The 15,898-nt window shown below is 35.7% G+C and overlaps 2 protein-coding genes across 2 annotated transcripts; both read right to left on the bottom strand.

Annotated features, from left to right (window-relative positions):
- Positions 1-2,260: 2,260 nt before the first annotated feature.
- LOC127215810 (olfactory receptor 12) lies at positions 2,261-3,205 on the bottom strand. The gene has a single exon (XM_051176304.1). The coding sequence runs from the start codon at positions 3,203-3,205 to the stop codon at positions 2,261-2,263; it is 945 nt and encodes a 314-aa protein (XP_051032261.1).
- Positions 3,206-10,745: 7,540 nt separating this feature from the next.
- On the bottom strand, positions 10,746-11,717 carry LOC127215809 (olfactory receptor 9K2). Its single transcript, XM_051176303.1, has one exon. It carries the CDS (start codon positions 11,685-11,687, stop codon positions 10,746-10,748), a length of 942 nt encoding a protein of 313 aa, XP_051032260.1. The 5' UTR covers positions 11,688-11,717.
- Positions 11,718-15,898: the final 4,181 nt, after the last annotated feature.

Raw genomic sequence — 15,898 nt, 5'->3', positions numbered from 1 at the left:
TTCAAGAAATCTAGATGAGCACAGTCATCTGTTTTGCCCCATGCTTTTTCTCCACCAACTGCTTTATGAAACCAGTTTAAATAAGGAACTAATTAATACAGATCTTTAGAACCTCCTCTGCTTCATAAAAATCATGTCCATTTATGAAATTAAGCAAATCTCCTAACACTCAATACCAGTCCCAAGGTTTCTCTTACATCAACTCCTTTATTAAAACTCCTCTGTGAACTGAGCATCAAATGCTACAGCATACATATCGAGTTGCCTCAGTATGCTGGTCCTTCTACTATTGTCCTCCAATTTCTTATATTCATGACCCCAGAGAGAAATAACCAAATGCTCCTTGGTTTCTATACCCAGTCTGTCAGGGAATGAGTTCCCTTTCACTGTTTCAGTAATGGAACCTGTCTTGAGGAAGGAAGGGTAGACATATTATTTTGATTCTCTGCTTCCAAAGCACTCAGAGTCCCTTTCAATCCTACGTCCCCCAACCTCAGAATACAGGTTGGGGTTTTAAAAGACCATTTCATTCTTTGCTTATTTCTTCCATAATTAAAGCAGTTCAGATAAAGAGTGTTCCTTAATTATCATAGTTTCTTATCATTATTAGACCTAAATGGTATGCTCTATCACTTCATCTTTTTCTCCTCACTGTCCAGTACTTCCCATGAGTTCCAAGTCTTTGGATACCAGGAAAGACTATTTAACACATTTCTAATTTGTACAATCTTGCCCTTGCATTATGATAGCTAATTATAAATGACAAACCAATACTTCTTTGTCATCCTTTTTTTTCTTACCACATTCCCTGACAAATTTCAGGCTAATGATTAAGCATCCTCATGCATTTTCCCTACCATAATTCACCTCTTACATAGCTAAGTTTTTCAGAACAGGCATCTGTGCCTCAGATCCATGTCTATGGTAAATGCCATGATGCAATTGCCATAATTTGATTACATTCCCATCCCTTACATACTTTCATTAACTACAATAGACTCGTAGTGCACACCAACTTGGTGCTATCCTTGTACTTATGAAGTGGTTTCCATTCATCAATGATGCATGACATCATGTTCTTCATAGAGAAAGATTGTATGGGATTTCCCCTGAACATTCAATCCACTCTCGAATGGATCATCCTATGTTGCATGACATATCACCTATCACAAAGAGTATCCAATTGTCACAACAGCAAGGAGGCACACAATTTCATAGCAAATGGGGAATTGTGGGCATATACAGACTGCACCAATGAACACTTCACTCTCAGATGAATCAGTCTCAATCAGAAGTCTTGTCATCTATCTCAAGAGCCAAAGAACTGGTCCTCCCAATTCATCCTTGGGTCTATTGGTTGGTCCCTCTTTGGGTACCAATTGTGTTGTGTAATTTTTCTGTGAAGACATGAATAAATGTCTACTTACCCCAATGATTCCACCAAAATCTAGCTTGTTAGACTGATGAATTTATTTGAGGTTATTTATAGGAAGATACGTGCCATAAAGGTCGTTAAATCACCCCCAAATTTACCCTACTCTTACTGACAACTCATGAAAGTTACATCTATGCAGCTTTCTGCTTAACGTGTGGCCAGCTCCACTAAAGAGAGTCATATCTCCACAGAAGTTGTTTACTGTTTTATATCCTTGGAAGTCTTAACTTTCAAAGCCTATTAAGTTTCATGAACTTTCTGTGTCATTAAGTTTCATTTAGCTTATAGAGTCCTCTGAGCTACTGTCCTTCCCACAAGAACATGTTTAAATTAACAGAAAACAGCTATACAGTATCTTATCTAATATAATACTTTATATTAAGAGGAGAAATGGGGAAATACAGCTTAACAGAATACTATTGTCACATATTTGTGTGAAGAAATGCTTCACATATACTTTTTTTAACTCCAGGTATGAGAGTTCTTAGAATGTAAATGTGGCTACTTGGGCCACAATAAGCTTTCATCCAAAATTAATGCTATAATCATGCTTTCATTTAGCCGCTATCAATGCCTTTGAACTTATAAAGAGTGTAATATACATACATGGCATATTTTTAACAATTACATAAGGATAAATTTTCATATTTATTAATCAAATGAAATTTTATAAAATGAGAAGTTATATGCTTTCACATATATAGTACAAAGTAATGTTTTATGCATCTGTACTAGAATTATTACTCTATAAAACATAAAATTATATTTTTGTCATATATAACTTAGAAAATAAATTTTGTTCACTAAGTAAAAGTTTCATAAATATCATTGAGAACGTTTTCCACCTAATATTTTTTTCACAGCATCTTTCACATCTCTGTTTCTTAGACTGTATATTAGAGGGTTCAGCATGGGTATTACAAGTGTGTAGAATACAGCTACGATCTTGCTTTGCTCTGGTGAGGAGATGGACCCAGGCTGAGCATACATGAAGAACACAGTTCCATAGAATAAACTCACCACTGCTATATGAGAGCCACAGGTAGAGAAGGTCTTATTCCTGCCATGGGTGGAGGGGATCTTTAGGACAGTGGAAAGGATGTAGCCATAGGAAATCAGAATCACTGTTGTGGTAGAGATGATGATGAGAGCAGAGAGAATAAACAGTACGATCTCATTTACAAAGGTGTCGACACATGAGATCTTAATCAGAGCTGGGACATCACAGAAAAAGTGGTCCAGCCTGTTTTCTCCACAGAAACGCAAGCTGAAGGTGAAACCTGTTTGTACTATGGAGTTGATGCATCCACAAATGTAGGAGCCAGTTACCAATTGAATACATACCTTTTGGGACATGTGCACAGGGTATTGGAGAGGGGAGCAAATGGCTGAGAAGCGATCAAATGCCATGACAGCAAGAAGGAAGCCTTCAGTTGTAACAAACAACGCAAAGAAGAAGAATTGGGCAGCACACCCATTGTAGGAAATTTTCTTTTCACTTGTCAAGAAGTTGGCTAAAGTTTTGGGAGCAATGACTGTGGAATAGCAGAGATCTAAATAAGACAAGTTTCTAAGGAAGAAATACATAGGTGTTTGGAGTCTGGAGTCCATCTTAATGACAATTATCATGCTGATATTCCCCACCACGGTGACCATGTAAATCATCAAGAACACTAAGAATAAGAAGACTTGAAACTTTGCAGGGGCTCTAAATCCCAACAAGACGAACTCTGTTACCTCTGAGTGATTCTTCTTCTGCTCAATCTTCATAGCTAATAGGAAGATAAAACTGGAAAATAAAAAAAAGTGAGGGGTCAGAATTTTAGTAAAAACAACTGCTGAGCCACCATGGAAGGAAACTTATCTTGCTCGTTTTATTTTTTAAAACATCATGCTATTGTTAAAGTCTTCCCATGAAATAGCTCAGTCCAGTGAGGGGTTTTTCATTATACTTATCTGTAATAACTGCAAATTATGCCTCTAAGAAATTCCAGAAAAATGACTAGAATCAAGAGAAGTTTCATTTTGGATTTTCCCCCTTGATTTCATCACCTGTTTACTGTCATTAAATTTGTGACTATAAATGGTTGGTATTTATTGGATATATTACATTCTTTTTAGAATATATAAAATAGAGGATATTAATATGAAGATATTTGAACAAAATTTGAGCACATACTAAAATTTTATTTCATTTGAATGGTTAGTTTTATCTACTAAAGAAAAAGTAGCATATATCATTTCACACAGTTTTATACAAGATAGGGAATCTTTCCAGTTAGGCAATTTTATCCTTACACAATAACCTCATGTCATTATTTTCTTTGTTGTTTGTCCGTAAGATGATATAAATGCTTGGAGGCACAACTTAACTGCCAATGTCACTCATCATTTTATTTATATTTCCTAAATACAGTGACTTAGACTCTCATTTTCCCCCCACCTCTCCCTCCCTCCTTCCTTCATTAGTTCATTTCCTTCATTCATTAGTTCACTCTTTCTTTCCTATTTTATCCCTTCTGTTTTCTTTTCTCAAACTTCTTTTCCTCCTTTCAATCTTTATCAATATGTAAATGTAGGTAGAAATTTCTTAACTCTTTAGCAAAGAAATCCTCCTTTTGAAAGAACCCTAGTCATATGTGCAATATAGTACATGCATTTGTAAAATGAGTAGACAACACAGACAATTTAAATATAGCTGCTATTTAAATAGTAAAATTAAGAATTTAGTGGATTGTGAAAATTAAATTAATAAAAAAAAATGAACAACAACAACCAAAAGACTTCCAGGCAAAGGACAGGAATGATGAACTATGCTAGGGAGTCAACTCTGGTCTGTGGGCCATTTTTATGGTGCTTGGGAGCTTTTAAATGACTGAAGTAATTCTACTTTGTGATATGTGAAATTCTATTAAATTCAAATTTCTCTTTTCCAGAAATAAAGTTTTGATTGGAACTCTCTCTCCTTCTCTCTCTTTCCCTCTCTCTCTCTCTCTCTCTTTCTCTCTCTCTCTCTCTCTCTCTCTCTCTCTCTCACACACACACACACAGAATTTAAGCAAGCTGCAGTTATCTCTATTTAAACAAATACTGTTATGACTGTAACATATTAACATATAGACATAGAGAAAGGAAGAGAAGTTTATTCCAAATTTATGATTTAGAAAATTGAAATATTAAGAATAGATTTAAATGACAGGGTCACTAGAGTGAGAAACAAGCTTGTCTACTACACAATAATCTCTATCACAGAGTAGAAAAGAATGCTTATAAGTAATAGTTCAATCATATACTATAAGGTTGACTTTTAATTTGTATAATTATATACATTAATTTTACATGTATACTTATACCCAAAAATGTCTCATAATTGTTCTTGTTCATATTGACATAAAATTATGAGTTTTCATATGTTAACATATTTTGAACCTTTGAAAGTATGTTAGAGTAAGATTGGTATATATGCAATAGTTGGCCCTCAAAAACAAATGTTAACAGCTATATAACTGGTTAGTATTCACAACTAGGAAAGTGATAAAAATGACCTCTAGTAAGGATTATTAACTAAAAAAAAACCTGTTTTCTCTAAATCCATAGTTTAGCAAGTTCCTGAGTTTAGCAGAATTTTCAAAACATGGTTTAGAAATAAAAGCTAAAAGAAGTCAGTATGCAGATTTAAAAAGTGAGATATGAGAATTTTTCTTATTATCTTGGTAGACACTATACATAAATCCAAGTATGCTTAAGAATACACTAAAACATGGATAGAAACAAACCTCTCATTAACCTGAAGTTTTTCCACAACACTGATTGTAATACCTCAATATTCAGTTCCTGACTCACATTTGCTGGCGTTAGCAAACAGTAGCAAAATATTTAGATGATATCTTAATGTCATGTTTGATAGACTTACATTTTTCTCGTGCTTTTTCACTGATTCAAGTGGCAAGTAGTCCTGGAATGAATCCAGAAACAAATTTCCCAGTGGGGATGGAAACCAAAGAGCTGGGCAGCCAGTGCCTTCACAAACTATTCCATGGAGATCAGAAGTCTCTATCATCAGTAAGATACTTTGTGTCATGATGCAGAGAAAAAGAAAGAAATGAAAAGAAATAGAATAAGGTAAACAAGTAAAGAAGGAAGAAAATTACTAATTGCTGAACTCATCAAACATTTGGAAAATTAAGAGAGCTCTCTGGAGGACATGATAACTGACTTTTCTACACAGAAGAAACTAGTGACAGAAGACACTCTTGGTTTCCATTCTTAGAGTTTTGATAAACACAGAGAAGTTCAATATTATCTGACTAGATTATAGACTTTGCACTTATAGAACCATTTCTTGTATGCTTGTGTCTTATATGTATGTCTTCATGCATATGTGGGTGTAGATTTGTGGATACACTTGCTTGTGCACGTAGATGGGAAAGCCAGAGGGTGACTTACAGCATCTTTCTCAGCCACTTTCTACCTTAAGTTAGTTTGACATGATCTATAACTGAGTGTGAATATCTCCCTTCTAAATAGACTGAATATCCATTGAACTTGCATTGAACTTGTGCCTACCCTGTCCTCCAGAGCTGGGGTTCCAGATGCATGCCACCATTCACAACTCATATGGATTCTGTGGGTCTGAATTCAGGTCTTTGTATCTCCACAACAGACAATTTACCCCCGAGTCATCTCCCCAGCCAACGACTCATTTCTTATCTCTACTGTAAATATAATGCGCTATTAGTCAACAAGCAATTAATATAAAAATATTTTAGTCAATTGAAACAAGGTATTTCTAAAACTGGATAATTAATTTTAAAAACTAGGCTTCCAAAAAGATATATTGGGCTGCCATCTTGACTTCAGGCACAGAAGAAGTGGTGTTAAAAGACAAGAGATTCTAGCCAGAATCCTGGCTAGAGGACAAGACTGATAATAGAAACTTACACATATAAATGAAAGAAAAAAACGGTCCAGAAGAAAAATGGCTCAATCAGTAAATTGCTTGTCATAAACAGCTGGACACAAATGGCATATGCCTATATCTCTAACACTGGGAGTAGTGGGGGGTGGAGTCAGCTGGATCCCTCAAGTTTATTGGCCAGGTGATCTAGATAAATCGATGAGCTTCAGGTTCATTGAGAGATCCATTCAATGTAATCCAGGACTGTCAGGACCCATGAAAAGGAGTCCATTCCATCTTGCCACAAGTTCAGAGAGCTCAAATCTGTCTTATTATCCCATAAGGCATTAGTTTGTCGCCTACAGGATGTTCTGGCCTTGGTGGTGGATGTGCCTTATCTCAGTAACAATAGGCTTGGGCCCAGGTGCAGTTACTCTCAACCCTGAAGGCTGGATGGCAGGTGTGGTTACCAATACCTGGAGTATTGAGGGAAGTAACTCTCTTTGCCCCATACACATGATATAATAGAAGTCTTCTGCCATTTTCCCTCCACTGCTGATTGAATACATAAGATGATTAAATAATAAACTAGGTGCATTCAGTATGGATTGAACGGCCCTATGACAGCTACCCTCTGTCTCGGTCTTGGATTCTTAACCCCTTTAGCTGGCTTTTCCCTCATCCACACTCCCCCTCTCAGGCATGAACCTGGGGTTGCTCTGCTGGCTCAGATCGCAGCCCCGCAAAGACAGCCCTCGACACAGGGCATTTGTTTTCAACCTCTGACCTTCACACATATATGTATGCACATGCATTCACACTTGCATACATATATGCAAACACCCACACTAACAAATACACACACACACACACACACACACACGCATGCACGCAGGCACACACGTTTGCTGTACTAACTAGGTATTGCTGAAGTGCGGAGGGAGTAAAGCAGTCCATCAAGATAAGCTTAATGGTGCAATAATGGTATTTTTATTGGGGTATAACCAAGAGCTGTCTAATTGAACTTAGACGCCATAGAATGGCGGTGAATTTATGCCTGGAACTGTGAACCTAGCCAACTGCTTGTGGATGCAGAGGTTGTAAACTCTAGAAGGGAAGCTACTACTGCCGTTTCGCTAAACCAACAAGATTTCTAATTGTATTCTAAATAATTATGCTTAATAGCTGTTAATATTCCTCTGTGATCAGATGAAATACAGAGAGTTACTTCGGTTTTTCTTTTGCTTGTTGATAGTTGCTTTGTGTCCTGGTGTGTGATCGATTTTGTAGAAAGATTAATGGAATATCAAGAAAAGTCTGTGTCTTTTAGTGTTTGGGTAGAATATTCTAGAGATGTCTGTTAGATCCATTTCATACACTCTATCAGTTATCCAGTGTTTATTTAATATTTGTCTAATTGTACAGTCTATTGATGATAGTGATGTCCTTAAGCCACTCAGTATTACTATTTTGTGTTTAATCTGTTGCTTTACATCTATTAGAAGTTTTTATTAAGTTTGATGCACCTGTGTTTGGTGATTCTATGTGGTTTTATAATATCCTCTTGGTTTATTGCTCCTTTGATGAGTGAAGTGATCTTGTTTAGCTCTTTTAACTAGTTTAATATATACTATATAATACATTAGAATAGTTACACTTAGTTATTTTTCAAAAGTTTAATTCCCTTGGAATACATTTCTCAATTATTTTTACCATATCTAAAACTATCTCTTATGGTAGGGTGTTTTTTGATGGTAGAAAATTGATACATCCTGGCTTTTACTTAGTTGTGCTTCTAATTAGCTAGCTTGTGTATTTTCCTTGTGCTATTGAGACTGTTATTTAGAATTATAATTGCAAATGTGTGTTAGGTCCTGGAATTTTGTTGACTTGTGATGTTTTCTTTGATCTCTTTTGATTAATAATTCTGCCAGTGTATTTTGTTCCAATGATGCTTTGGCTATATGTATCCTTCTATACACTAAGTACTTCTTTCAGCATGTATGTGGAGTTCACTTAACAGTCATTTATTCTTTTGATTTGCTTTTATTTGAAATGTTTTTATTTCTCCTTTATTTTTAATAGATTGTTTTACTGCTCATAATAGTCTGTGTTGTTTTACTATGCATAATAGTTTGGTTGTCACCTTTTGGGACTTGGAATTAATTGTTTTAGCCCTTCTGACTTTACATTTTTTCTGTTGAATACTCCCATGTTATTCTAAGAGGCCTGCCTTGTAAGTGACTTGGCCTTTTTCTGTTGCAATTTTCAGTGTACTTTAGTCTGCATTTTTCAAGTTTTAACTGTAATATGTCATGGAAGATTTTTCTCATTATATATATTTAGACTTTTTTGACCTCTTGTAGCTGCAAGGGGTTCTCTTTCTCTAGGTGTAGAAAATTTTCTAATATAACCTTACTTAATTTTAGTAAGGTTGGGTCTTTTGTGGTGTCCCAAAACTTTTCAATGTTCCTTTCATGGATGTTTGTAAATGTATTTTACTGAGAAGTATAAATCTTCTGCCTGTCTTCCAGCCTCATTACTCTATTTTCTACATGATCTATTCTATTAGTATTATTTTATTTTATTATTTTTAAATTATATGTGTGCCACCATCAGTGCGGGGACAGACCAGAGGCCTCAGATACCTGAGAAGCTAGAGTGGGTATGAGGTTCTTGCTTGGGTGCTGAGAGCTGGATTTGTGTTCATTCAACAGCAGTATATGCTCCTAACTTCTTTGCTATCTTTCCAGCTCTCCATTGTTTTATATTATTATTATTATAACTATTATTATTGAATTTTTCTTTACAGCATTATTTAAGCTTGTGTGTTTTTATATAAATATGTATCTTTATTGAACTATATATCTTATATTGGTTTCCGTATTTCATTCACCTTTTTATTTTTTGTCTTATTTTATGTGTTGTTTTTCTTTGTATTTTAGTTTTTTGAGTTTTGGGGGCCTCTTTTGGTCAATTACTCTGGGATTACTTACTTCTTGTGTCTTCTTCAGTGTAGTTAACATTCGTGTTAGAATGATGTTTTCCTTCCAGTGTCCTCTGCAGAGTTATATTCATGGGCATAATTGTTTAAATTATGATTGATAGTGTTGCTGGTAACAGTAATCTGGGTTGGTGTATGTGGTCTTTCAGAACTTGTACAACATTCACACAGACCTTTCTGGATTCCAGTCTTCACTGAAAAGTTAGGTGTTATTCAAATTGTCTGTCTTTATGTATAACTTGTTTTTTTCCCATGATGTTTTTAAGATCTTATTTTTTTCCTGCATATTCAGTGCTTTGGGTTATGTTTCATGAGGAATTACTTTTGTAGTCCTACTTGTTGTTCTGTAAGCTTCTCATACCTTAATGCTCATCACATTCTCTATATTGGGGGAATTTTCATCTATGATTTTATTTAAAAATATTTTCTGTGCCTTTTACCTTAATATCTTCTTCTTCCATTATGCTTATTGTTCATAGAGTATGGGGAGAGATAACTTGAATTGGTGTGTATTTGTGGAAATCATAAAGAATGAAGTGATTCTTTTATGCCTATTATGATACCAAAATATGATCAAATGTATTGAATAAAATTAATCAAATAAATAAGAACAGAGAGCTAGAGGAGTACACTTTAGAAAACATTCTATTTTGGTAGTTCATCTACTTCTATATATTTATTGAATACCCCCATTAATAATTAACAAAAGGCATAAAAATAAAGGATCAAATTGAGCTAATGAATACTCCAACTTGCCAGTGCTTCATCTTCTAAGTTAGTTCTTTGTGTTCAGATTTCTGTCTTGTGTGACTCAAAGAACTCCACAATACCTGGCATTCTCAGAGAAAATTTCAAATTCCTGTATAAGTAGTGAGGTTACTTACAGCTTCTTCATTATTTTATTCTTTGTAGAGTGTATGTAAAATACTTACCAAGCTGAAGTTTTATGAACACTTAATATATAATAGTGAAAAACAGAAAGACAATATATTTTTAAAAATAAAATTTGTCATTTTGTAAAATATCCAAATTGTGTGTATGAGAGAAAGAAAAATATTAGATAATGTCAACATTAGATTAAAAGTTATTTAATAAACACAGAAAAGATTAAAACATTTTAAACACTATGAAACACAATGATTACATGAAATAAAATGTTATTAGATATGGGAAGAAGGGATGTTGTATACAAAGCTCCTGCTATTTCTAGGACATCCATATGTCCAAGAATTTAAGGAGGGGCAAAAATGTTGTATTTCATGAAGGTGCACTGTATACTAATAGCATTGTTATTGTCAATTGCAAGCTACTAATAGCATTGTTCCAATAGTTAGGAGAAAAACACATCATTAACCACAAGAAGTATAAAGTCAATACTCAAAAACACTACAGGTAGAGAAGAGGAACAATTAAAGAATGGATTTTTTCTTTTCTAGAAGTTTGCTTAGAGCATCTTTAACATCTTTGTTTCTCAGAGAGTAGATCAGAGGGTTCAGCATAGGTGTAACTAAGGAGTAGCACAAGGATGCCAGCTTACTCAGTTCAGGGAATCTGTTAGGGGTGAGATACATGAAGAAGACAGCACCATACAGCACACTCACAACACCCAGGTGAGAGCTGCAAGTGGAGAAGGCCTTCTTCCTCCCCTCCGTGGAGCGTATCTTTAGAACAGTGGACACAATATACATGTAAGAAACAACAATGACGATCACAGTCGGTAAGATAATGACACTGGCTAAGGAAAAGGATACTATTTTGTGTATGAAAAGGTCAGAACAGGAGAGTCTCTGAAGTGGACGAGTATCACAGTAAAAGTGGTCAATAGCCCTAGAAGCACAAAAGGACAAAGTAAATGTCATGCTTGTCTGGAGAACAGAGCTGATGCAGCCACAAAAATAAGAGCCTGCCACCAGCTGAGCACAGAGACGTGTGGACATGTGAACAGAATACAGGAGGGGGTTGCAGATGGCAATGAAGCGGTCATAAGCCATGGCTGCCAGAAGAAATCCTTCAGCCACAATGAAAAGTGCAAAGAGAAAGATCTGGGCCACACAGCCTGAAAAGGAGATGGACTTGCTCTTAGTCCAAAAGTTGCTCATAGCCTTCGGTGCAACAACAGATGAATAGAAGAGATCAATGAAGGAGAGGTTTCCTAGGAAGAAATACATTGGTGTGTTCAGCCGGGGATCAGTCATAATAATGGTCATCATCCCAATGTTCCCTAGAAGGATCATGGCATACATAAACAGAAAGAGCAGGAAAAGGAGGATATGGAGCTCAGGGCCGACCCTGAAGCCTACAAGGATGAAGTCAGTCACTCCAGAGTGATTGCTTGTTCCCCTGTCACCCATGGAGGATACCTGATAAGAAGCACAAAGCAAAATAAACTCTTAGCTTGACCTTAATGTTACAAATAGCTGCTACAAGCTAGAAAACCTTGACCTTACCTTACCTCTGCCTCTTGATTTGTGTCCCTCCCAGGCTCAGCAAACGTTATTTTAATTATGATCTTTTTCCCTGTGTTTTGTGATTTCAATATAAAAAAGGGGGCCTATAGCATAATAAGAGTATAAAAACAGTAGTATGGTATGTTTTTCCATGCTTATTTTAAATATTGAAAGTAGAATATTTAATAACTTAGTAAGTAATTATGCATGTAGATAATTAAAAGTTAGATTATATTTTTCAGGCCAAAGAGGAGTAAGATTTCCAAGTAGAGAAGAGGCTGAAGTAGTCATAAACTAATTTTAAAAATAATGTATTTTTTCACTTTTCTTTAATATTGTCTACAGGCAAAATGAATGCTATTTTAATTTTTAAGATTTATTGCTGTAAATCAATAAAGATGTATTGCTATAGCTGTTTTAACATTAAAAGTGAATGTACTTTACTCCCCCTTTGGCAATAGCTTTCTTGAGATCAAGCCCAAGTATTCTTTGTATATTGACTACCACCATAGCATTCTGAGTCTAGTAATAGAAATTAATCATTATAACACGTATCTCTTACGGCCAATAGGGAATAGCTGAATGATGTGATGATATGAGAATTCAGAATGAGGGCATTATTCAATAAAATTATGTTATGAATTTGATAGTTTATAATTCCAAAGACATTAGTAAGTTTATTACTGAATACATTCTACCTTGTGAAAGGAATCCTTCCAGGATTAATTAACAAACAGGAGTCAGTTTGTGGCATTTATAATTTGTCAAATCCAAATGTTGTAAAAGTTTCTTTTACCTTGTGTAGTATAGTAGTTTGTCAGACTCTGTTAAAGATGAAACCGAATTATGATGCTTCCCTTTTTTATGTTGTTTATTTTAGTCCCACAAATGGCAAACATAAAGTTAATTATCAGTGAAAATTAATTTGAGATTAAGAGGAATCTACAAATGCATATTCATTATCCCACTTTTGGAGTAGACCCTTCTCAGAGAAAGTGGCATATATATCCCTTGTGACTTTATGGATTAAACCGCCCTTTAGCTGTTGAATTCTTGAAAGATGTCTGAGGTCTTTTTCAGAAGAGAATAAAGGTTAATTTCTGGGTGATCTTCTGTCAAAGTTGAACTCATATGGGGAAACTGCAGAAGGCAATGCAGCCTCCCCTTTGTGTCTTTGGATTCCTGTACATTTATAAGGAAGGGAGATTGGCTGTCACGTGTAGGTAAGTAAAGCCCCTGACCACATGTTATCTCTTGTAAATCTGCCAAGGCACAAAGCACAGTTACTCACGAGGGCTTTGGACTTGGAATAACAGGACAATGTTTTCCAACAGTTACCACAGTAAGATTACTCTCACCTTCTGGGAAATAATTCTCCAGAGAGAGAAGGAATTAGGTCAGTTATTAAAACATCTGTGTTCCAGAACAACTAAGTCCAAGAAGGGTACAGAGGATCCAGATTTAGTAACACAAAATTGTGTCAGGTGTAAATCACAGAATTTTATCTTTCCTTCGGTGAGTCCTTTTAGGCTGACAAATAAAATCTTCTGGTAGTAAACTCTACACATAAAAGGAAACATTTTAGTTTACCCTTATAACGTAAGTTTTTAAAAGGAAGGGAAAGCAAATATTAAAGGAACAAAATCTTGGTCAGACTAACAAAACTAATTTCTGTCCTCTTACAGAATTCCATTCATTAAAAAGTCTTCCTGATTTTAATTATATCTTATCATATAATTAATTATATCTTATCATATATAAAAATAGAGGACAGTGCATGGGCAATGTCTAGCAAAGGCCATCTAGTTCATCAGTGAAACTAAGTTTAGTTGCCTGAAAGTTGTTTATCCACATATCATGTTGTCACATATTAATTTAATGATTCTTCATTGGTTGCATATTTTAAATAATTTTAAAACATCTTCTAATATTGGCAAAAAAAATTACAATTTGTGTTTTAAAAAAGTTAAAGAACTATAAACATACCACAAAACAAAACAGAAAAATGAATATGCAAAGTGAAGAACATATTGGTATGCAGGAAGCTCTAATATGTGCAGCTGGTCCAAAGCTACTTCATTTATGGAGGCCATGAGTTGACAGGAAGTGTCTTTTGTCACTCTATAAATTCTTTCTTGAGACAAGGAAAACTCTGTCTAATACAAGACATTTCAGTCCTATATTTGTTTTCTTATATGAACAGGATTAGATGGAATCTCTTGCAGTTTGCACTTCTCTGATAAATATTGTATTAAAATTTTTATTGCTGTGATAAAATTTCTCAACAAAAGCAATGCTAGAAAAGATTGATTTACTTTAGCTCACATTTCAAAGTTAAAGTCAGACCTTCCCCTTTAATCATATTAGTGACTACCCTAATTGTCACCATAGAGTCTATATCCAGTAACTGATGGAAGCAGATGCAGTGACCCACAGCTAGTCACTGGGCTGACCTCCTAGAGTTCAGCTGAAGGGAGGGAGGAGGGATCATATGGACAAGGGTGAGTCAAAATCATGATGGGGAAAACCACAGAGACAGCTGAACTGAGATAGTGAGAGCTCATAGACTATGGAGCAGCATAGAGCCAAACTTGACCTTCTGAATGTGGGTGAGAGTTGTATGGCTTGATCTGCTGGGGGCCCATGGCCGTGGCATTAGGTCCTATGCCAGGTGCATGAACTGGCTTTTTAAAGCCCATTCCCTATGGTGGGATACCTTGCTCAGTCTTGATACCGGAGGGGAGGTGGTTTGGGAGACTTAGTCCTGCTTCAACTTAGCATACCAGACTTTATTCACTCTCCAAGGAAGGCCTTACCCCCTCTGCGGAGTGGATGGGGTGGGAAGGGAGGAAGTGAAGGGGTGGAGAAAGTGGGGGAGGATGAACTGGGCTTGGTTTGTAAAATGAAAACTAAATGTTTGTAAGTTAAGAAACAATTCCACCTTCAGGCAGAAGGAATGACAGCGGGAGCTAGAGGATTATTGCTAATAATAGCTTGCTTTCTCCTTTTTATTCGGAAAAGGATCTCAACCATGGAGTGTTGCTACCCCAGTAAGGTGGCTTTTCCTATCTTACTGAATATAATCTCAATAATTCCTATTCGATTGACTGTTATTGCTGGAGTTTCTTGTCCCACCATGTCCTGGTGCTGATTCAGCCACAAATAAATACACAGAGATTTATATTAATTTATAAACTGCTGGCTGATGGCTAGGAATTCTTATTGGCTAGCTCTGTCTTAATTATTAACCTATTTCTATTATTCTATGTATTTCCAGGTTGTCTTGGTTTACCAGAGAATGCCCTGACTTACTCCTTTGCCAGCTACATGGCATCTCCTTGAGGTTTCTCTCTTCCTATCTGCCCCAGAATTCTCGTCTCTTAGTCCCATCTGTCTTTCTGCCTCTATTGGTCAAACAGTGTTTTATTCATCAACCAATAAGAGAAACATATATACAGAAGAACATCCACCATCAGACTGTCTTAATCTAGATAATCCCTTACTGGAATACACATGACTTGTCTTCTAGATGATTATAGATCTAAGTTGGGGATTAATAAAATCCATTACAGCTGGTGTGGTTAAAGTATTTTTCCTAGCCAGGAGTTGGTGGCACATGCCTTTAATACCAGTACTCAGGACGCAGAGGCAGGCAGATCTCTGTGAGTTCAAGGCCAGCCTCATCTACAGAGCTAGTTCTAGGACATGTTCCTTAAAACAATACCCTGTCTTGAAAAGCCAAAAAAAAAACAAAGTATTTTTCCTAAGTTAATGGTTATCTGCACTTCATATGTTAAGATGCCTTTTCTTTTTATTATTCCACTTAGTGACTGTGTTTTATTTCTCAAATGGGTTTATTATTTTTAATTTTTGCATAGATATAAACTCTTAGTCAGATGTGTAGATGTCAAAGAATTTCTCCCATTCTTTAAGCTGTCTGTTCACTTGATTGTTTTAGGCACTGTGTGGAAGGTTCTTAATTTTATGAAGTTCTGTTTGCCACATGTGCCCTACTGGTTTCATTCCTGGCACTAATTTATGATTGTAACAGTAACCCACTAGGACTTAGTTTAATACTGTGTTCATTTATCAAATAATTGTACCAAGTTCTTCCT

Source organism: Phodopus roborovskii, unplaced genomic scaffold (assembly GCF_943737965.1).
Source record: "Phodopus roborovskii unplaced genomic scaffold, PHOROB, whole genome shotgun sequence".
Taxonomy (NCBI): Eukaryota; Metazoa; Chordata; class Mammalia; order Rodentia; family Cricetidae; genus Phodopus; species Phodopus roborovskii.
This window is presented reverse-complemented; position numbering and strand designations above follow the sequence as displayed.

Bases quoted from the DNA above. Each gene is read 5' to 3' on its own strand.
- LOC127215810 (XM_051176304.1), bottom strand. From the start codon at position 3,205: ATGAAGATTGAGCAGAAGAAGAATCACTCAGAGGTAACAGAGTTCGTC.
- LOC127215809 (XM_051176303.1), bottom strand. From the start codon at position 11,687: ATGGGTGACAGGGGAACAAGCAATCACTCTGGAGTGACTGACTTCATC.